Source organism: Camelus dromedarius, chromosome 31 (assembly GCF_036321535.1).
Source record: "Camelus dromedarius isolate mCamDro1 chromosome 31, mCamDro1.pat, whole genome shotgun sequence".
Taxonomy (NCBI): Eukaryota; Metazoa; Chordata; class Mammalia; order Artiodactyla; family Camelidae; genus Camelus; species Camelus dromedarius.
The window spans coordinates 3,173,997-3,195,700 of record NC_087466.1 but is presented as its reverse complement, the minus strand read 5'-3'; the positions used below and the strand labels follow the sequence as shown (position 1 = coordinate 3,195,700).

The window sequence follows — 21,704 nt, the reverse complement described above, 5'->3', positions numbered from 1 at the left end:
AAACTGAGGTAATGGTAGAACCCAGACTAAAGATTTCCTGACTTCTGGTCTAAGGTTCTTTTTCTAGAAAATAATTTTCTAGAAAATAATATTTCAAGCATAAGGAAAAGCACAACAACAAACACTAGATCTTTTTAAATGTTAGTATCATATACTTTGAATCTTTTCTAAAAAAGAATAAAACATTATATTTCAGCAGATGATCCCCATTCCTCTATTCCATTCACCTATCTCCTTCTCGAGAGGTAACCTGATTTAGTTACCTATTACATATTGAGGTTGTGGTGTCTTTCCATCCTTCTTGTTCATATTTGTATACAATTACCAAGTGATTATATATCCATAAGCCACACCATGTTGCCACAGAAAGAGCTGGTCTTCAAACAAGGAAGAATCCCTCACTCTAAGTTGCAACTAAAACCTTTGGGGTTTGGCTGGATTTTGTAAAAAGAAACTAGGGCAGAGCTTTAAGCTCCTTTTTAATGATTACCACAGAAGGATCTGGTGAAGCGTCTTAATATTTAGAGTGAAAATAATTTGGGCAAATATAAAAATTTTAATACTTTAAAAAAATCCTTCTCAAGTTAGTGTTTCACATTTGTGAAACCTTGGTTTATAATGACCTAGTGTGAATGACCTGTCACTGAACAATAGGGAAAGATGGATTAAGCAATTTAACTATAATAATAGTTTCTACATTTGCTTCAGGGTCCGGCTCTAATGTCACCACCTTAATGAATCTGTCCTCGATCCCTTCAGACTTAATTCCTTCAGCAGTCATTTATTGAGAGCCAAAGCCCTGAGGATACCAATGTAGATCAGTCCCTGCCCAGAGCTCAGAAATAATTACACAATAGTGTTTGATAAATGCTCTAATAGAGGTATCCATAAAGAGCTCGGGGAGTCCAACTTCTCCTAGAGCAAACGGTGAAGACTTTACAGAGGAGGTGCTATCTAAGCTGCATCTCGGAGGATGAGTGAGAGCCCACAAAACAGAAGATATGTCCTAGGTAGGGAGATACTGAATGAGGGGGTACAAAGGATGTTAAGATATTAGTCTTCCAAGGACAACCAAGGACAGACATCGGAGGTAGAGAGCTAAGTTAGAAGACTAGCAGCAATTCAAGCAAGAGATGACATGATTACAGGCATGAGGTGGGAGAGGGAAGGATTTTAACAAAAATCAGGAGATACATTTAACAGAAGTTGATTGTAGGGGGACCGGGAAACAAAGAACATGGAGGAGATGGGGATGACTCCCAAAGGCTGGGCAAATGAGCGGGCAGTGAGGCCGGTACCTACAGTAGGAAACACCACACACAAGGCAAGAGCAGGCCTGAGGAGCGGGGCTCCCAGCCCCTCCGGAGCATCTGCAGGCCGCGATGCGGCCGCTCCTCTGAGACTTATAAACGACTTCCCTTTCCGGGCCAGAAACCACCCTTCCCCAGGCCCAAGGCATCCTGTATCCCACAGCTTCCTCACACCGCACTATTTAAATCTGCTGTATTTCCAGGTTTGTCTCTGCAGTAAGTCTCAGATAAGCGAGCTGGGTCTCGGTGTCCAGGCACCGCCCTCGCCCAGCGCCCAAGCACAGGGGGCCGCAGAGGCTGCCGTTCCTCACAGGTTGCTCCTCGGACACCGGGAAACGCTCCTCAGAACGATGACCCAAGCCAGCGGCCAGCGGCGCATGCGAGCCACTTGAGGCACCCGGCCCCACGGCGCCCACTTTCAGCTTCCTCCGCGCTTGTCTCACCTTCAAACACCCCTGCAAGGCGGCGACGGCCCGATCTCTGGGGTCACAGGCTGAGCAGGGGGCTGAGCCCGGCTGTGCCGTCGGGGGCGGGTCTCACTGCCCCAGCTCGCAGGCAGGCCCCGAGGACTCCCGGGGGGCCGACAGCCCCAAGCCCACCCCACCTACCCGCAGACGGCGCAGCGGCATCAACCCCACGACGGCGCGAGGGTCGCGGAGTTGGGGCGCGCGACCCGGCCCCCCCACCCAGGGAATGGGTTCTAGAAACCGGGCCTGGAAGACAGTGGTGCGGCTCCGGCCCTCAGGACACGGCTGGTTCCGTACCTACCTCCGCGGTCCCGAGGAATGCCCCGCGACGGTCCGACAGTGCGTTCACCTCAGACCCGCTGCAGCCTCCGCCGGCCGCGTCCTCGCCGCCCACAGGCGCCCTAGGTCCTGACGCTCGGGGCGGGAGCCTGAGGCGAGGAGGGCGAGGGGCAAGCGCGCCCGGCACCGGCACCTGCGTGAGGACCTCAGACTGCAGCGTTCAGGCGGGAGCTACAGCTGCAGAGGCGAGAGAGGGGGCGTGGCCGGCGCGTGCCAAAGGAGGCGTGATGGGCGGGGGCGGGGCCACCCGCGAGGCTTGGGAGCGCTGATTGGCTGCGCGCGGAGGAGGTGCGAGGAGGGGGTGTGTCCCCAAGTGAGGCCTCGAAGGGCCCACGGCACCCGGAGCAGAGGGGAGGGCGCGTGCGCGGCCCTGGCCACCGACTCTTCCGCCTCCTCCTCGCGGGGACAAAGGGCAGGCAGGCTGTGTGGGTCTGGACATCGGCACTTGCGGACTCCAGCCATGGCCGGGGCTGAATGGGAGTCGCTGGAGCAGTGCTTGGAGAAGAACCTGCCACTCGCAGACCTGCGGGAGGTCAAACGTATTCTCTATGGCAAGGAGACCAGGTGTGGGGGTCCGGAGATTGGGGAGGGGGGACCATGGGGCCAGCAGGTGTGGGTCCGGGGGGCCAGGCAGAGTGCTTCAGGATCTGAAGGGCTCCTTGGGGGGCAGGGGCGAAGACCTGAGTGGGCGAGCAGAGACCCTGGGAGGTCTAGATGTGATGGCTCTGTGACCTCAGATTGCACAACCCGGAATGACCTTTATAACCTACTTGCCCCAGCTGCTCGGAGGAAAAGGACGGTTTTAACTCTTTGTGCTTTCTCTGTCCCAGCCTCCAGTGACCAGCTTCTTTCCGAGACCAGGTCTGTCCCCTGGGTGTCTGTCTGGGTGTGTACCTTCAGCCAGAGCTCCCAGCAGGTCCATTGTCCAGTCCCAGCACCCCCTTCCTGCAGTGTCCTAGCCTCTGGTGTATCCTTGCAGGTAGAGGCCTCTCAATCGGGTTGGCGAAGGAACTTTTTCAGCTGGCAAGTCACCGGAGTTGGTTACCATGCCTGGCGTACATGTTTTCCCCTCCCAGCGAGTTGCGTGCCTCATAGGCTGTTCTGAGGGCAGCGCACTGCTGGACGCTAGGTCAGCAGAGCTGGAAGACACTTGCCCTTCCACTCTTGTTTCTCTTCAATTCCCTGTCCTCAAAGCAACCAGAAAACGGAAATCCTATGTTGTTGCTCCTTTGCTTAAAACTCTATAAAGGATTCCCACAGCCCTTAGAATGAAATCCAAACTGTGACCCCATGAAGCTCCTGATTAAATGTCCATCCACTTTCTGGCTCATTTGCGGACTCCCCCAATCCACCTGGACTGTGTGCTCCTGACCTTGTGGCAGTGACCCAGAGGCAGGAACTTGAAACTCGAGAGTATTGATTGGACCAGGGGTTCCCAGCCACCTGCGGATGTGGAGTTACTGCAGGGAGGCCAGGCCTTAGAGTCACAGGTGTTTTCACAGCTAGTTGATGGTAGAAGTAGAACAGCTGCCTTTCCGGGTGGGCGTGGTACGGAACCTTGTCAAAAAGGGCCCTTCATACCCAAAGAGGGGTCCCGGGACTGGATGACCTTGAAGGCCCCTCCAGTGCATGTGTTTTGGATTACTGCTTTCCATCTGCAAAGGCTCATCTCGGGGGAAAACCTCTTAGAGTTGAGGCTCCCAAAGAAGGTGTCTTAAAGCAAGGGGTGTCTCAGGGAATGGGTTGGTTTAAGAGTGAGATGGGCATATTCTCCTGGGAAAAGACAGAGAGAGCTCGTGGGTGTCAGGGAGAGTCTTAGGAAAAGAGAAATAAATTTCCCACGTAGGGCAACTGGCTGGAACCCATTCTAAAGTTCAGGGCGAGGACTGCCGTGTGAAGGACTTTGTGTGCACATTTGGATCGTTCCTGAGTGGGGAGGGATTGGAATGGGTGGTCTGATAATCAGTGAGTGCCAGGCCTCTTCCTGGGGCTTGGTTCACAATAACTAGGTAAGCGGTTCCCCTTTTCCATTCTCCTTCCTGTTCTCTTTTCTTGGTTCTCTTCCATGCAACACTGAGCCCTTCCAGGCTTTACCTCTAGGGTATAAAACTTTCTGTTGCTCAGTCCTTGTGATTGGGTGCGATTTGGCTATGAACAGATTGCAAAGTGAAGATACTGAATTTGTCACTTAAAAACTTCTCCCGTCCACTCCTGACCCCTGACCTGGAACGTGGCCGCCTCTACAAAGGCCGGGTGGATCTCAGCCCCTCCTCTGGTCTCCCCCTGCACTCCACATGAGACCAGCTTCTCTCCCAACTACTTGCTGTGCCCAACACAAAGACGATGCTTAGTAACTGTTTGCTAAGTAAATGAGCTAAATGGGCCTTTGCCTGTGCCAGACAGATGAAATCCCCAGAGAATATCGACTCTCGATTTTAAAACAGCCAGAACCAAGAAGCATTTATTCACTCGACACACATTTACTGAGTGTTTATTTTTGTCTTGGGCACGAGGAGTACAAGGATGAGTTAGCCGTGGTTCCTGCCCTCGAGGTGCTTTTTGTCTTTTGATGGTTTGTTCTATGTCACGAGAGGACGCAAGAAGAGCTGGAGAGAGTACATGAACAGGCTTGGGGGCAGGTCAGGAAAGCTTCCCAGGGGCGCCAGCTTGAGCTGCAGCCTGAAGGAGATGGAGGAGTTGGTTTGGGGACAGGGAGGGCTCAGGTACTCCAGGCCAAGGTAAACACCAGGGGACATGCCCATTTGGGGGCCATGGGTATAGAGTGCTGGGGGCATTGCCCAAGAGCAGAGGCAGGAATGGTTGGGGTGGATGCTGAGAAAGTGGGATTTGTCCTGATGGTAATGGAGCCTTCAGAAAATTTGTCAAGGCCAGATGAAAGATGAGGAAGCCTAAGACAGACAGAGTGCCTGTGGGTAGAGAGGAAGAAGGTTCCAGAAGTCTGGATAACTAGACTGGTGGAGGAGGCGAGGGTGGTGCTGGCTTCAGGCTGGTGCGTTCACTTGTTGAGGAGCAGCTTTGGGGAGGGCTGATGAGTGGAGCTGGGGGTGCTGTAACAAATTACCACACACTGAGTGGCTTAAGCAAAAAGAAATTTATTCTCATGGTTCTGAAGACCAGAAGTACACAATCAAGGTGTCGGCAGGGCCACAGCCTTCCAAAGGTTCTGGGGGAGAATCCTTCCGTGCCTTTCCTAGTTTCTGGTGGCTTCTGGACCCTTGGCTTGTCACATCATCACTCCAATCTCTGCCTCTGTCTTCACGTGGTCTTTTTTCCCCCGCGTCTCTCCTCTGGACGTCTCATAAGAATACCCATTACTGGATTTAGGGGTCACCCGGATAATCCAGGAGGATCTTATCTTGAGATCCTTAATTACATCAGCAAAGATTCTTTTTCCAAATAAGGTCCCATCCACAGGTTCTGGGCATTAGGACATGGACATATCTTCGGTGAGGGGCACAATTCAGCTCACTACAGAGGTGGGCGTCAGGGTCAGGGGGGAGGCTGGGCTTGGGATTGCCCTAGAGGAGGTCATTCCAGGTGGCAGAGTGGGTGCAGAGTAGCAGTCTAGGGAACCCAGTGTTAAAAGGGGCAGAGGAGGTGGAGATTTTGTGGGAGACTCCAGAGGTAAGATGCAGGGATGGAGGACCCCTAGGGCCAGTGGGGAGGATGCTGAGTGGGACAGGGACAGACCTCAGGAAGGTCTGAAGGATGAGGACAGCAGGGAGGCCACTGGCTTTAGCAACCAGAAGGCTCGTGATTCCGGAACAAGAGGGGCCTGTGTAGAGCACACACCCCTTCTTTCTTTTTTTCCTGGTATTTTAATGGGAGAGACTCAAGCAGCTATCATGATGGATGTGGAAGGTCTGCAGGAGATGGGGAGAGACGTCCAAGGTGTGCATGTTGTTAAGTGAAAAAGGCTCGTGAATGGAAGAGCCGCACATGCAGAAGGATGCCTTTGCCTGTGTAACGCACACGCATGTAGAAAAATACTGGAAAGACTTAACATTGTTAAGGGGGTCACGTCTGAGGTTCTGAACTGGGCTTGGGGTGGGTGGAGGGGAACTTTTTACATTTGTTGCCTTCTCCACTGTTAGATTTTTTCCCCGGTGAGCATGTGTTTCTTTTGTAACAAAGCTCCGGTTTAATTATTTAAAACGCTGATGGTAAAGAGCCATTAGAAGGGAAAGAGAAGTTCCAGGAGCGAGAGGCTGCCAGGGAAGCCAGGGCTGGGCTCCCTTGGGTGAGGTCTGCCTTGACCCCATGAAAGAGGCGGGGAGCTGGGGGCAGGGCCGGAGGGTGTGTTGGGGCCGGGACAGGAAATGATGGACTTCTCTCCTTGAAGTTGGAGGTGAGGCCACCAGGGCTGGGGGCTTAGTACCAGGATAAGGGGCAAAGAGGTAGAGAGGCAGCTATAGGGACCAGGGGAGGGTTGGGGACAGCACGGAGCCCCCTCCCCTCGCCGTGTGAGGTTGCAGCCCATTTGCTTGTCCCCGCCCCTCCTGGGCTGTGGCTGGCCGGTGCCCAGCATCCCTGAGCAGAGCCTTTGTGGGGCACAGCACATGGTTAGGGGTGGGGCTCGAGGGCCGGCTGAGTTCTCCAGGATGAAGTGGGGCAGGGTTTGGTGATGGAAAGCCAGGAGAACGGGAGGAGGGGGAAACCTAAAGGTGGTGGCTAGACAGTGGGGTAGGGGGAGTGCTGAGGAGAGGTGGAGCCCAGAAGGCAGGTGGGGCAGCCTGGCCTGCTTGGCTGCAGCCTAGGAGAAGAGTGCCCACAGGGAGCTGGCGGGTAGGGGTGGGAACAGAGGCAGGGAGGTCGTGCATCGTGGAATAGCTGGCTGATGGTTGATGGTGGAAAGATGGGGCAAGCAGACAGCTATAGGCAGTGGATGGGGAGAGATGGCTGGAGGCTGAAGGACCCCTTCCAGGTGATGGTTCCAGCTGGACTTGCGAACCCGAGACAAGAGCCCTTCCACCTGAGGCCTTCCTGGGGGAGGCTGCAGGCGGAGCACCGGGCTCGCCAGGCCACTCCCAAGGGCAGCCCGGCCTAAGGGGGGGCAGACAGAGCCCTCCTCCCCAACCTGCCCACCAGGTGACTTGTCCTGGGGAGGGCGAGCTTCCTCCTGCAGGCGGGACAGCCTCTGAGGCAGCGGAAGGTGTGGTATGGGCACTGCTGCTATTTCTAACCTGCTGAGGCTCATGGAACCCTGCCTAGTTGAAAAGCAGGCTGATTGTCAGGGGCGGAACCCAGCTCAGAGCTGTCAGGGCCATCACCGGGAAACCGCCTGGCAGGGGGCGGTGGCAGGGGGCTCGGGCTGACAGGGCTGTGATTTTGAAAGAGACATCTTTAAGAAAGTGATTTAAAGTAGGAGAGAAATATTATTAGATAATGGCTGTCAGGTTATTTTTTGATGCATTCTCTGGGTATTTCATAACCATCATGGCCCTAGATGGTGAGGCCTTCCTAGCTGGGGCCACGTCCTGTCCTCCTTGCAGATTTCACCTCTGGGTCGGCACAGACCACATGTCAGAAGTTTGCCATTTGGTCCATGGTCACGTTAGTGGGAGGTTTTTATAAATAATCCACTTGCTTTTGTTAATAAACAACAAAGCAAGATGAGCCTTTTGGCCTTTGGTCTGGACACCGGGGCCCCACCAGGCCCACCCAGCACCAGGCGTGCAGCTGCCCCCTCCCCTGGCAGGAGCAGCAGGACAGGGCGGTGGGGGTCACCAGAGACTCGAAATCCTTAATGGCAGTGGCCCCAGGACCCTCTGTCCACCTGTCAGTCCTGGCCTCTCCACCCAGCCGGCTCTTACCCTCCTTCTCAGCACACAGCCAGGCCCCAGGCTCAGTGGTGCACAGATGTTTTGGGGAATCCATTCCCTCTCTCCTGAGGTGACTGCTGAGACATTCATTCCACACCCCCCCTCACCGTGATTTCAGCAACTCACAACTAGTTTCCCTGCCACCCCTTCCCCGCTGCCTCCCTGCCAGGCCTGACCACGTCCCCCTCCCCACTCAGGTCTCCCAGGTGACAGTGACTATCAGGCTGGGTCCACTCTCCACCAGCCAGATCCTCCCTCCTCCTGGCCCAGCCCCAGCCTCCCCGATGTGGACTGCTTCCTGCTTTGTGTGCCTTCCTGCCAGGATGCCCCCTCCTCTCCACTGGCTGAAGGACTCCAGATGTGTGGGGGAACTCTTAAATGCAGCAGACCTGTTGCAAATCTCCCCTCTTCTTTCCTGCCCATTTAGGGAGCTCCACCTGCCCAGTGGGGCTTTTGAAGCTGCCTCCAAAGGGGACTTTGAGCTGCGGGGCTATGGCTTTGAGGCCGCTGAGGAGCAGCAGAGGCGGCCCCGGATCGTGCGCGTGGGGCTAGTTCAGAACAGAACCCCCCTCCCCGCCGACACCCCTGTGGTGAAACAGGTTTGGCCTCTTTTGACCATAAATACATAAATGGGCGGTGGCCCCCTCAGTGTTTTGAACACGAGCACAGTCCCCAACCGGCTGCTTACTCCAGGCCCCCAGGCACGTCGAGGGGTCACCCAAGCACTTCTGCCCCGGCTGCCCCCTGCCCTCCAGCCTGTCCTTTGTCTTCTTCCCTCCGGGCTCCTACCCTTCCTCTCACTCCTCACTGTTCACCCCACCTCCCCACCTCCCTCTCCTGTGTATGAGCTCAGGTCCCACTGAGCAGTTGGAAGGATGCCCTTTTGGCCGGCTCACGTGCTCTCCGTGGAGCTCTGTCTCTCGGGCTCCAGCCAGCACACACCAGTCAGCACCCGTCTGTCCCATGTGTTCCTCTGCCTCGATCCTAAGCCCTAAGCGAGGGACTCACTCTCCCCAAGCATCTGCCAGACAGCGGTGTCTGCAAGGTTGTGGAATACACAGGCATTCGCTTGTGACCTTGCAGTTACTATAAACGTGACCGCATCCTGCATTTCCCTGAAGAAACTTGCCACCACCATACATACTTTTCACCACACTCCTCCGGCTGCTCAGACTCTCAAGGCCCTCTCTGCACAGGTTTTCTCAGAATTCAGCATGCTTGAGAATTCTTAGGGATCCTCAAGAAACCAAAGGTCAGCTGGATTCCAGGTCGGGCGCTGCCTCATCTTCACGTTGGTTGTCCCTTCGCTTTTGTTGGGTTACTTTTTGCCTCTGCATTAGTCGGTTGGGAGTATGTCTCCTTGACCGTCCCAGCTTGTCAGGCCATCAGGGGCAGGAATGCTGTCCTCAGCTCCCCCCGCCCCCCACCCCAGCACCTTGAAGTATGCTGTCAGCCCCCAGCAAACACCCGTGGAGCCCTGGTGCACAGTCCCTCGGGGGAGACGGAGCATCGTGAAGCGCTGGTCTCTCTGGGTCTTCAGCCTGGTTCCTCTGGTCTTTATTTGAACAGACATTTCTCGGAATGTCTCCTGGGAGCCAGAAGCCATGTTGAGGACACAGAGACTTTGAGGACACACTCCTCCTGCTCCCACGATGCTCCCTCCCTCCTGATCCTCTTGCAGCTGGCTGGGACAGGGAGGGTTTTGCTCCACAGGTGTTGAAATGAGTTCTAAAAAATGGTCTCAACCACTAGAACGAAATGGGTTCTAATCCTTGCTTTTGAAATTGCCAGGTCACTGCCCTTCACAGACGCATCGAGGCCATCACAGAGGTGGCTGCCACGTGTGGAGTCAACATCATCTGTTTCCAGGAAGCATGGAGTAAGTCCGTCCTGGGGTGCTTTTCCTGCCACCTCCAAACAGTGCTGACATGTCCCTGTCACCAAGAATGTCTACTATCTGATTTCTTAAAATCTCCTTTCTTTTCTCATTCATTGAAAGGTTTTTGGTCCACAACACCAGAAACCCAGGAGTGCCTTTAGTGCCATTTCGTGGGATTTCAGGAAAGAACACAGGTGTGCATCCAGCCTGCCACCTGTACCCAGGAGTTCATTGTTACACGTGTCCTGCCACTCTCGTGTGACACTTTGAATTTGTCTACCTCTTCCATTAGACTGTAAGCTCCACGTGGCCAGTGCCTGGATGTTGTTTATTTTTCCCATCCCAATCCCCATCCCTGTTTTTTTAACGTTAAAAATTTTTAATTGTAAAATATGTGTACTATTTATCGCTGTTGGTAAGCATACAATTCAGCAACATTAAATACATGTGCAAAGTTGTGTGACCATCACCGCTATCTGTACCCAGACTTCTTCATCACCTCTCACCCAAAACTCTGTCCTCATCTCACAGGAACCTCCCCTTCCTCTCTCACCCCTGATAACCTCTATTCTACTGTCTGTCTCTCTGATTTGACTACTTCTGCCCCTACTTTTGTACCTCATGTAAGTAGAATGCTGCCGGATTTGGTCTTTTGTGTCTGACTTGCTTCACTGACAGTAATGTTTTCAAGGTCTATCTGGTTGCACGTGTCAGAATGTCCTCCCTTTTATGGCTGCATAGTATTCCATTGTTTGGTTGGACCACATAGTGTTTATTCTTTCCGCTACCCTCATTTTGTCTTTAGTGGCTTGAATAATCGCTGGTACATGGCAGACACTAAAAAATACTTATTGGATAGTTTAACCAACTTCTTCCCTTTCTAGCATCTGGAAAACTCCCACTCAGCCATCAGGGCCTAGTACAGATACCATCTCCTTTGGGGGGCCCTTTGGACTTCCCTGCACAAAACTGAGCACTTTTTGGTGTCTCACAGCCACACCAGGTCAAGGATCAGCTCCTCGTCCAGGCTGGCAGCTTCTGAGGGCAGAGCTGGGTCTCAGTGTGGAGCCCAACTCTCTGAGGGCTAGTTCAAAGAATGGGGAACCCCCTTCTCCTCGAATTTGAACTTTGTAGTTCAAAGTTCAACAGGGAGGGTTTTGCTCCACAGGTGTTGAAATGAGTTCTAAAAAATGGTCTCAACCACTAGAACGGAAGTTGGAACTTTGTAGCCGACCTCCCCCAACCTCCCTTCCACCTGCTTCTTTTGAAAGTTTGTTTACAATATAGCGGTTGTGAAAACAGGAAAAGAAGCCATTAAAATGGAAATGGAGAAATTTGGAGCGCTTAGCAACATGAAAATGAAATCGGAAAGGGAGGTTTTATTCTCTTGGGGCATTTGAGTCTCTCCTAATGCTCTAAAAGCTGAGAGTGAATGGTCATTAAGGATCTTTTTTTTGTTTGTTGTTATCAACAGCTTTCTTGTTGACTTCCTTAAAATAGCTCATCCTCTTTGCCAAAGGAGCCTGGGGAGGCTTGAGCCCAATGCCAAGGCCCCTGGGACTGTGGCTGGCAGAGCCTGCTGCCCACTTAGCTGCCCCTGTGGCCACCGCGGCTGAGATGGTGGTGGTACCGCTGCAGCACCGGGCTTCCGGGACTGGAAGGAATTGGGAGGCGGATGCTTCTCTTCCTCCTCTGAGGAGTGAGGAGAGTCACACTGACTTTGCAGGAGGATCAGGGACAAGCTGCCTATTACCGGGCCTAGCACTGTGCTGGGCGCATGGCCCCTGCTGGGGAAAGGTTGGTTACAGTCATGGTAAAAGAGGCCACATGCCCATACGGCGACCAGTTGCATCCTCACCAGCCACATTGCACAGCTTCCCACAGACCTGCCCTGCAGGTTGGTCAGTTTCAGGGCGACGGGCACAGTAGCAGGTGTCTGGAAACATCCCTTAGGCTGATCCCCCTGAAAGTAATGGACTTGGTTACTGGGAGGAGGAAGATCTAGAGAGAACAGTTGTCCCTCTGAGTTCACGGGGATTGGTTCCAGGACCCCTGCAGATACCAGACTCCGGGGAGGCTCAAGTCCCTCATAGAAAATGGTGAAGTATTTGCATATAATCTGTGCACATCCTCCTGTATATCTTAATGCATTTTATTTAATTTTTTATTTAAAAAATTTTTTTAAATTGAAGTACAGTCAGTTACAATGTGTCGATTTCTGGTGTACAGCACAATGTCCCAGTCGTTCATATACATACATATATTCGTTTTCATATTCTTTTTTATTAGAGGTTATTACAAGATATTGAATGTAATTCCCCATGCTGTACAGAATAAATTTGTTTTTTTTTTATCTATTTTTATATATAGTAGTTAACATTTGCAAATCTCGAACTTCCAAATTTATCCCTTCCCACACTAACTTTAAATCTTTAAATCATCTGTAGGTCACCTGTAATACCTAGTATGGTATGAAAGCCAAGTAAATAGTTGCCTGTGTGTGGCAAATTCAAGTTCTGCTTTTTGGAACTTTGTGGAATTTTTTTTTTCAAATATTTTCCACCCACGGTTGGGGGAACCTGTGGAGGACCAGCTGTATACAGAATTGGTCCAAACAAGGAATTCAGGGCTCCAGATCAAGAAGAAAAAGACAAACAGCCTGGCAGGAAGTGGGCAAAGGAGAGAAGATCACCTGGAGAATGAATCCAGAAAGGGCTGTGACCATGTGCCAGGTGCTCCCCCTCACTGGTGATACGGGAAACATGTATTTAATCCCAGTGAGATCCCAGCTCGCACCATTGGACTGGTGGATGTGAAAGAATGTGACTGAAGCTGCAGAGCAATGGAACACACTCAGCCGGAGGCCCCTGGTGCCCCCCCATTTCAGTCCCCTCCACCCCCACAAAGGACCACCACTGAGAACCTGGGGGGGTTGTGTAAGGCTCTCTGAATTGTTGCTACGTGTATATGTACCTGCTATTTGGGGGGGAAAAAAGCAAGCAAAGGGGGCAGGTACAGCTCAGTGGTAGAGCATGTGCTCAGCATGCACGAGGTCCTGGGCTCAATCCCAGTACCTCCATTAAAATAAACAAACAAACAAACAAACAAACAAACCTAATTACCACTCCCCCCCCAAAAAAAACCCACACAGAAAGCAAGCAAGCAAAAACCAGTGAGTTGGATGAAATTTCCTATTGAGTGAGTTGCCCCTGGTGGCATCTAGCCAGAGATCACAGAAATAATGCTTTCATCCCTGGGAAGTGCTCGGCACATTTAGTGGTTCCCAAACTTCTGATGAGGGTCATTAAATGAATGGCTTTTCTTGTTTCTGAAGAAGTGTCTTGGTCCCTGGGAGGAGGAGCATTCCTATGTTGAGGTGCGAGGGTCCCAGTGGCCCTCTGACACTTTACCCAAGGAGCCTTGGCCCTGCTCTTACCAACCTGCAGATTAGCCAGCAGCTCAGGATCTGCTGGTTGGAAACGGTTTCTGGCTGTACCTTTTGCAAAAAATTTTTAACATATATATGTATTATTTTAATTGTGGTAAAATAGATATAACGTAAAACAGACCATTTTAGCCGTTTTTAAGGGTATGGTTCTGTAGCATCAAGTACATTCACGTCAGGTGTAACCACCACCACCATCCACCTCCAGAACTTTTCCATCTTCCAAACTGACACTCTGTCTCCATGAAACAACAGCTCCTTGTTCTCCCCTCCCCCAGCCTCTGGCCCCCACCCTCCTACTTTCTGCCTCTATGAATTTGCCTGTCCTTGGATCCCCCTGCAAGTCAAATCACACAACAGTTGTCCTTTTGTGACCGGCTTCTTTCACTGAGCATCACGTCTTAAAGGTTCACCCATATCTTGGCAAGTGTCAGGGTTTCCTTCTTTTTTAAGGCTGAATAATGTTCCATCAGATTTTGTTTATCTGTTCATCCATCAGTGGACACCTGGGTCCTTTCCATCTTTTGGCTGCTGTGAACCATGCGGCTGTGAACATGGGTGTGCAAGGGTCTGTTCCGATTTCTGCTGTGACTGCCTTTAAGAGTGTAGGAAGGGCATCTGGTCTCGTCCTCATTTTACCTTGAAGTTTCAAAGGGCAGAGCCTGCCTGGCATCCACAGCCGGGGACGGGACTTGGGGCTGTGTTCTTCTGTGGGGACCTCCCCCCCACCAGGTTGAGGAGCCCCCCTCCTTGGATATAATTCTGATCTCTCTCCTCTCCAACAGCGATGCCCTTTGCTTTCTGTACGAGAGAGAGGCTTCCATGGACGGAGTTTGCCGAGTCGGCAGAGGACGGACCCACCATCAGATTCTGCCAGGAGGTAGGACGGTCACTGCTGCTCTAGCAGCTGAACGTGTGCGGGTCACAGAGCATGGCCACACTGCCGTGGGTGGCCCTTCTCCATGGAAAAGGCACCCAGGTGGCTCTTGTTTTGCCAGATAAGAATATTTACTTCCCTTTTTTTTTTTCCGTGTACTTAAAATCATAGAGTTTCAGAGCCAGAAGGGCCCTTAATGGCTTTTTGAGTGAGGGAGCTGCAGCCTAGAGAGTGAGGCGGGGCTGGGAGTGACCCCCACAGTAGGGGCGGCAGCTGACAGGTGGCTGAGCTGGCACCTGGGGACCAGGGGCAAGGTCAGTCCTTGCCCAGATCTCTGCTACCCCACTTGCTCTTTGCCTGAGTTCCAAAAGCATCTCCGTGTGGCCTGTCTCATTTTCCCTGTTAAACCCTCATACTTGGTGTTAGATGACCCCATCAATGTGGCTTGTCTCGGAGAGGCCAATGCATGGAGGCAGAAAGCAGAGGAGCGGTTGCCAGGGGCTGGGCGGGGAGAGGGGATGTGGCAAGACGGTTCGGGGTTTCCGTATGAGGTGATGAAAATGTTCTAACATTGGGTTGTGGTGATGGTTGTGCAGCTCTGAATGTACTGAAAACCACCGAGTGGCACGCTTTGATAGAATGAACTTTATGCTGTATGAACTATCTCTTAATATAGAAGTCCTCCGAAAACCCCACTATGTTCCAAGAGGTTACGAATGGTAACTTATCCTTATTCTCAACTTGAGCAAAAGAACCCCTGTCATTTCTCCCTGCCCTACTTCAGAATCGATTCACTTATGGAGGAGTTTTCTGAGCAGAGTCGTGATCATGGTGATTCTATGAGCCGTGAGTAGTCCGTGCAAACGTCTGCTCTCAGGCTGTAGGGGAAAGCCTCTCATTCACCAGGTTGTTGATTCTTGTGCTGTGAAAAAAGAGGAAGGGGACCAGCCGAGAGGTGATGATGTGCCTGAACTGGGTGGGAGGAGGAGGAGAGGAAGGTGGGAATCAGAGCTGGTCCCGGGGATACCTGTATGCATTGAGGCGCCTGGGACCACGGCCGCCCTCATGTGGCTCATAGCATCCCCCTGCCCGCCATGCCTTCCCCCTCCGGTCTTTCAGGCCTCTCATCCTGGTCACCAGGTGCTGAAGTTCTTAGAAACAAAGAGAATTTGGTGTCCACAAGTCTGATGTGGATTGGTTCTAGGTTTTGTGTTTTGTTTTGTTTTTTTTTAATAGATGAGATGTATGATGATCTTTTTTCCTTTTTTGTGGTAATAAAAAAAAGCATATAAAACTTAGCACCTTAACTATTTTCAAGGGTACAATTCACTCATGTTAAGTACCATGTTAAGTTCACCTTGCTGGGCCGCAGACCTCCAGGACGGTTTCATCTCATAAATCGAAACCTGAAACCCATGGAATAACTTCCCTCCACCCCCAGCCGCTGGGAACCAGCATCCCACTTTTTGTTTCTATGAATTTGACCACTTTAGAGACCTCACATAAGTGGGCTCCTGCAGTATTTGTCCTTTGGGACTGGCTTATTTCACTTGGCACAGAGTCTACAGCGTTATCCATGTCAGGGATTTCCCTGTTTGCTTTTTTTATTGAACTGTAGTTGCTTTACAGTGTTCAGGTGGACAGCAAAATGATTCAGTTATACACACACACGCACACACATAATTTTTCAGATTCTTTTCCATTATAGTTTATTACAAGGTATTGAGTATAGTTCCCCATGCTATACAGTAGGACCTCGTTTTTTATAGGATTTCCTTTTTTAAGGCTGAATAATACTCCACTGCATGTATACACCACACTTGGTTTACCCATCGTCCACGGATGGGTGTTGGGGTTGCTTCCACCTTTTGGCTGTCATTGCAGTGCTGCTGGGAACATGGGTGGGGAACTCTCACTCCCAGAGTCTTGCCTGCATTTGTGCACGGTTGCAGGTCAAATGGTAGCTCTGTGTTTAACTCCTCGAGGAACGTGGCATTGCTTACGTTCCCACTGGCAGTTTACGAAGGTTCCAGTTTCTCCACATCCTTGTCAACGCTTGTCATCCTCTCTTTGTTTTGTTATTGCCTCTGGGTCTGCAGGTCTGTGAGAAGTGGCATCATATCTTGCTTTTATTTTATTTGTATTGTAGGGTCTGTGCTGTTGGGATAGGACTCTCGGAGTTGGAATATGAAGGTCTTTGGACTCTGTGTACCCTTTAGAATTGGAAAGTCAGCCCTCTCCACACTAAAAAGGTCCCCATATTTCAGTATGTCAAAAATCCTGATATAACGTCTACGTTCCCTCTCATTAGGGGTCCTAGGCTAACTGAAATGTCAAGTGATTGGATTAGACTAGAATTAGTTAAGCTTAGGCTGCTGAAGAATAGAGAATGCATTTCCCCTGTTAGCACAAACCTAGCATATAGTAAATGGTGAAGGAAATGAATAAATAATTATTCATTCTCATTTGTAGCAGAAAAAAAAAAAAAGACTACTTTTAATTCCTTTGGGCATATACCCAGAAGGGGAATCACAGGGTCATGTGGTCATTCTGGTTTTGACTTTTGAGGAATTGCCAGGCCATTTCCCGCAGCGGCTGTACCGTTTTTACACTCTGCACAAGAATGCTGGTGATTCTTACTTAGCTGAGCTTGGGCGCTGGGACGGCGCTGGCATTTCATCCTCCGAAGCACCGATGCAGGGATGGCTCTGAGCCAGGTCTAGGTGTCTAGGAGGACCAGTGAGTTCTTGCATAAAAATTGAGGGCAGTCAGTTGGAAAGTGGGACTCCGTTGGTCTTTGCAGCTGGCGAGGAAGCACGACATGGTGGTGGTGTCCCCCATCCTGGAGCGAGACGCAGAGCACGGGGACGTTCTGTGGAACACGGCCGTGGTGATCTCCAACTCTGGAGCCATCCTGGGGAAGACCAGGAAGAACCACATCCCCAGGGTGGGCGACTTCAACGAGGTGAGCCATCCCTCAGGCCACCAGCCTGGCAGGAGCACGGCTGCGGTGCCAGGAGCCTCCCTGCTTTCCCTGTGTCACACAGGCAGGCGGGGCTCAGTGGGGTTCCCAGTGAGCCCCAAACACCTTCAGCACAGACAGTGGTTCCTTTTTTAATAAAACCTGACTTGGCTTCCTCGAATTCTTCTTTGAAGTAAGCAGTGTATAAATTAAAACAAACAACACACAAATGTGAAGTGACTCCCCCAGCCCCTTTGAGGCTTCGAGCTCCTTGCCCATCACTGTCCAGGCCTTGATGGGGGTGGAGGTCCTTGTCTGTGGCTCTCGTGGGGTCTGAGCCAGCCATGTCTGCGTGTCAGGTGACAGCGGGGAACGTGTGTCTGTGCACAGGTGTGTGAGCTGGGGCTTCGTGCCCATAATCAGGGTGTAAGTTGGGGGGCCATTTTGATGGGTTAATGCCAGTTTGTGGGTGGTTAGGATGCAGGGAGGTGGACGTTTGAAGGAGGGAAGTGAACTCACCTGGTGCCTAAGATGTCTGAACTTGATCTGCAGCAAGTACAGTTGCTCAGGAGGTGACGTCCCCCCCTTTGGCGCACTCCCTGACTGCAGGGGTCCCGGCCACGCTCAGGCAGACCAGAAAGGATGAGCAGAGCTAGCTCCAGTCCCCCGGGGAGAAAGAAGAACCCAGTGTTCCCCGGGGACAGCTGGAGGTGGGGGCGGGAAGACGTGTCCCTCACCTGTTTACCCTGAGGTTAATCTTTAGCTCCCTGCAGATGGCCGCGGCCTTGTCTCAGCGCACCAGGATCCGCCCGATTTTCCACCCCATGTGCACGTCCTGGTTGCTGGCCGACCCTGGTGAATTTTGAAATTAAAGGGAGGAGGCGGAAGGCAGGGAGCAGATCTGTCTGGGATTCTGACCAGCACCCCTAGGGGGCAGGTGGAGCGGCGGGGCTGGCAGGACCATGTCTCACCTGCCTGCCCTGCAGGGCCGTCCTTGACCCCGGGCAGGATGCCCAGGGAGCTTTGTGGAGAAGGGCACTTTCCAAGTGTGATTCTAGTCTCAGACTGGCCTTCATGAGCGGGGCAGGCACATGCCCACCAGGCTATGTTGTGCCCCCCGAGCAGGGCGAGGGCGGCTCTGGACGAGCCGCCGTTCCTTCTGCTCTGACACTCCTGCGGGGACAGGTGGTTGGTGAGGACACTGACCATCTTGTGTTCACACTGACCACACCTCAGCCTCTGGTTATACCAGGATTGAAACTTCACCCAAGTTTATCCTTGGAAGCAGGAAGTTGCGTTGGGGACTTTTTAACGTGTCACCAAAGAAATTGTGGGTAAATGCTCAAACCACAGTGACTCCGCCTTGGGTTGGCTTGTTGTTATCATGGCTGGGTTTTGGGGGATTTTGGTTCTTTTCAGCGGATTGAAATTTTGGAACTTAAGAGTTGAGTCATACCAGGAGTGTTCCTTTTGGAGTAGAGGTGGTATTTCTTTTTTCTTTTTTTTTTTTTTTTTCTTCTGTTATGTCTAAGGAAAGGGAAACCCGACTGCTCAGAGGCACCCATGCATGACCCTGTGTCTTTCAGTCCACTTACTACATGGAGGGGAACCTGGGCCACCCCGTGTTCCAGACTCAGTTCGGGAGGATCGCCGTGAACATCTGCTATGGCCGGCACCACCCCCTCAACTGGCTCATGTACAGCGTCAATGGGGCCGAGATCATCTTCAACCCCTCGGCCACCGTCGGAGCGCTCAGGTCACTCAGCACGCGGGGGCATGGGGCGGCAGGGCTTGCGGGGCGTGGCGGCGCGCAGGTGTGGCCGCTAGGACGTCTGCCCCACCTGAACCCTGGGGTGGTATGTTGTATAGTTAACCTGCTTTTCCGGGAGGAAAACACTCAAAAGTCTCCATTATAGTCCCCCCCGAGGAGCTGCTCTCCTGGAGGACATTGTCCTTTGCTGTGATGATGGGATGGTACTGATCCCTGCCCCTAGAGTCGTCAGGACTCAGAAAAGCTCCCCTTCCAAAGTGCCCAGAGCATAGGAGATGCCTGGCCATCGTCACCTCCCTCCTGTCACAGCTGAGCTCCTGGAGGAAGTGGAGGGGTGAAGACTTGGGATCCCTAAGGCTCGTGTCTGCAGAGTCCAGAGCACGAAGGGCAGACACTGGGGACAGGAGAAGGAGCCAACGAGGAGTCAAAGCTCCTCCTCTTGAGAGGGGCCTCAAGAGATTGGTCAGGTGGCTCCGAAACCTGTTTTTAACCAGACAAGTGTTTTCTTCTTCTTTTTTTAAATGGAGGGACTGGGGATTGAATCCAGGACCTCATGCAAACTAAGCACGTGCTCGACCACTGAGCTATTCCCTACCCGCCAAGTGTGTTCTTCTTATAACACCTAATGCATGTGTGGGTGTTAACCTATTCCTGGAAAAGACTGAGCAATTGCGATCAGGGCAGCGGATGGGGCCCTGGTGCGCCCGAGCCCCTGGGCAGCCCCGGCCTAACACTGACTCCTGGCAGGCGGGCTGTGATGACCCAGCATGACGGCACTTCGGTTGCTTCGCTCCTCCCCGAGCCGTTGGGTGGTTTCCAGTTTTGCGTCATCCACAAGTACCAGAGCTCTAGGAACTGTGTGCAGAGATCTGTCTCCCCAGCTCACTTCCTCCACAGTGGCCTTCCTGGCTCAGAGGTGCTGGCTCTCGCTCTCTGCCATGCTGCTGGCCTGCCGGGCGGGGCTGGGGGCCGGGGCCTGGGGGTCCCAGCCCCAGTGTGGGGGGAGCAGGGGCTAGTTCTTCTGGTGGACAGCTTTGAGCTCCCTGTCGGCCACTCCTGCCCCTCTCATCCTCGCTCTCGGCGAACTTTCAGTCGAATTTCTTGTAAATGTCAGGAGGTGACGTTTACTTTACTTTTCTTTTAAGCACGGTGCCCCTTTCTCAAGAGTGGCATCCCTCAGCATTCTGTTCTGTTACTGAGGCAGAACACAACCCTCTCGGCTACATCAGACCCGCCGACCTGTCTGCACGTGGAGGTCTTGTCTGTGTCCAGGGGACCCTGTCCCACAGAAGGGGACAGTCACGTCACAGGTTTCCCCTCGGAGACTCTTCCTGGGCCTCCTGGCAGCATGGCCACTATGACAATGTCCGTTGGCGGTTGTGACAAAGGGTGATTCCTGGTCGTTCAGCCACAGGCCTGGGCAGAACCTCCTGCTGGCTGTGTGTAAGGCATTCAGCACACTCTGTCTCCCCGACGTGGTCCCTGGATGAACCGGAAGCCAGTGCCCCGCTGGGCACAGCTGTGGCCTGGACTCAGAGGGCCACCTCCCTGACCAAGCACCCAATTAAGCAAACAGAAGCACCTCAACATGACACGCACACAACAGCTCACGTCCTCAGCTGCCGGTTAACGCTTATTAAAGATGCTCCATCTTCCTTCCTCAGCCAACAGTGGTCCAACTCCTGTCTTCCAAGGACCTGGTTCTGCAGGCAGTCGAAACACCAACAGGGCTCTCGGGAGCAATATGTTCCACCAGCTTCCTTGGTGTTCACACCCTCGACCAGATCATTGCGGTCTGAGAACCTTAGCCCCACGAGGCATCTGGGAGAGGAGGGGAAAGCTGCATGTGTAAAGCTGTTCATGGCAGCGTGATTTATAACAAGGAAAGGTAGGAGGGAGAGGGGTGCCTGGGTCAGGGGACTCCAGCCTGTCTCATCCATGGGTCATGGTGCAGCTACTAAAACAAGTCATCATGGAAGTGATGCAGCATCAGGACAGAGGCCCGTGAGCAAGGCGTTTCCAGGCTGGGGTCAGAACTCTGGGATTCTTTGCTAAGGATGGTCGTGGAGTGCGGAAAAATTACAACAGGTGGTTCACTAGGATGGTGGGATTCTGGGCAAGTTTCTTAAATGCTGGAGTCGGTGAGTGTTGTAAGCAGGATGCCAGACAAATCCCCACCAGCTACACATGAACATCGGCTTCCAGAAGCATCCATCCCCTTCTCTGGCATCTCTGGCCTCCCATGTATCAGAGGCCCCCTCATACGCACACATGCACATGCTATGGTTTGGCAGGGTGACCTCATTTGGGGTTCTCCCCATCTGAAGCACCCAATAGAGACAAAGTGCTTTTTGATGAACTCAGTCACCCTGACCATCTGTGTGGCCGTGGGGGTCGGAGATTTCTGCCCTATCTGCATTACTCGGGAGCATGCCCTCCCACCCCTTGCTGCCTTTCACCTTCCCTCTGAGATTGTTTTTAGGGGATGTGGTTGTTTTTAGGGGAAATGAGGCCGATATCCCTGTACCCCCGCCAGGCTCTCTGCCGTCCCCACATGCCCCGGGCTCTCAGGAACCTTCCTGTCCCTCACTCATTGTGAGAGCCTCCTCTTTCTTGCCAGCTGTGGGTGTGAGTCCTGCACACTGCACCCTCCCTGGAGACCTGCAGGAAAGATGCTCTACAGCTCTCGCTCATCAACCGTCTGTTTAATTTCTGAAAATGTCATTGACGGGTGTGTTTCTGTAAAAATCCTTTCTTAAAAGTTTTGTCAGCTCGACTTAGCAGCTGGGGGGGCGAGTGGGGGGAAGCAGC

General features: G+C 52.5%; 1 protein-coding gene across 2 annotated transcripts in view; it reads left to right on the top strand.

Moving 5' to 3' along the window:
• The first annotated feature begins 2,470 nt into the window (after positions 1 to 2,470).
• UPB1 (beta-ureidopropionase 1) overlaps positions 2,471 to 21,704 on the top strand; it is a 28,169-nt gene continuing 8,935 nt past the window's right edge. The window contains exons 1-7 of one of the 2 annotated variants that reach the window (XM_064481040.1): positions 2,471 to 2,680; positions 8,387 to 8,558; positions 9,751 to 9,838; positions 14,069 to 14,163; positions 16,964 to 17,125; positions 18,709 to 18,878; positions 21,514 to 21,624. In XM_064481040.1, coding sequence (XP_064337110.1) covers positions 2,577 to 2,680; positions 8,387 to 8,558; positions 9,751 to 9,838; positions 14,069 to 14,163; positions 16,964 to 17,125; positions 18,709 to 18,878; positions 21,514 to 21,624 — 902 coding nt within the window. In that variant the 5' untranslated portion in view covers positions 2,471 to 2,576. The remainder of the gene's footprint in view (positions 2,681 to 8,386; positions 8,559 to 9,750; positions 9,839 to 14,068; positions 14,164 to 16,963; positions 17,126 to 18,708; positions 18,879 to 21,513; positions 21,625 to 21,704) is intronic. The other variant, XM_010987301.3, reaches the window with a different exon arrangement.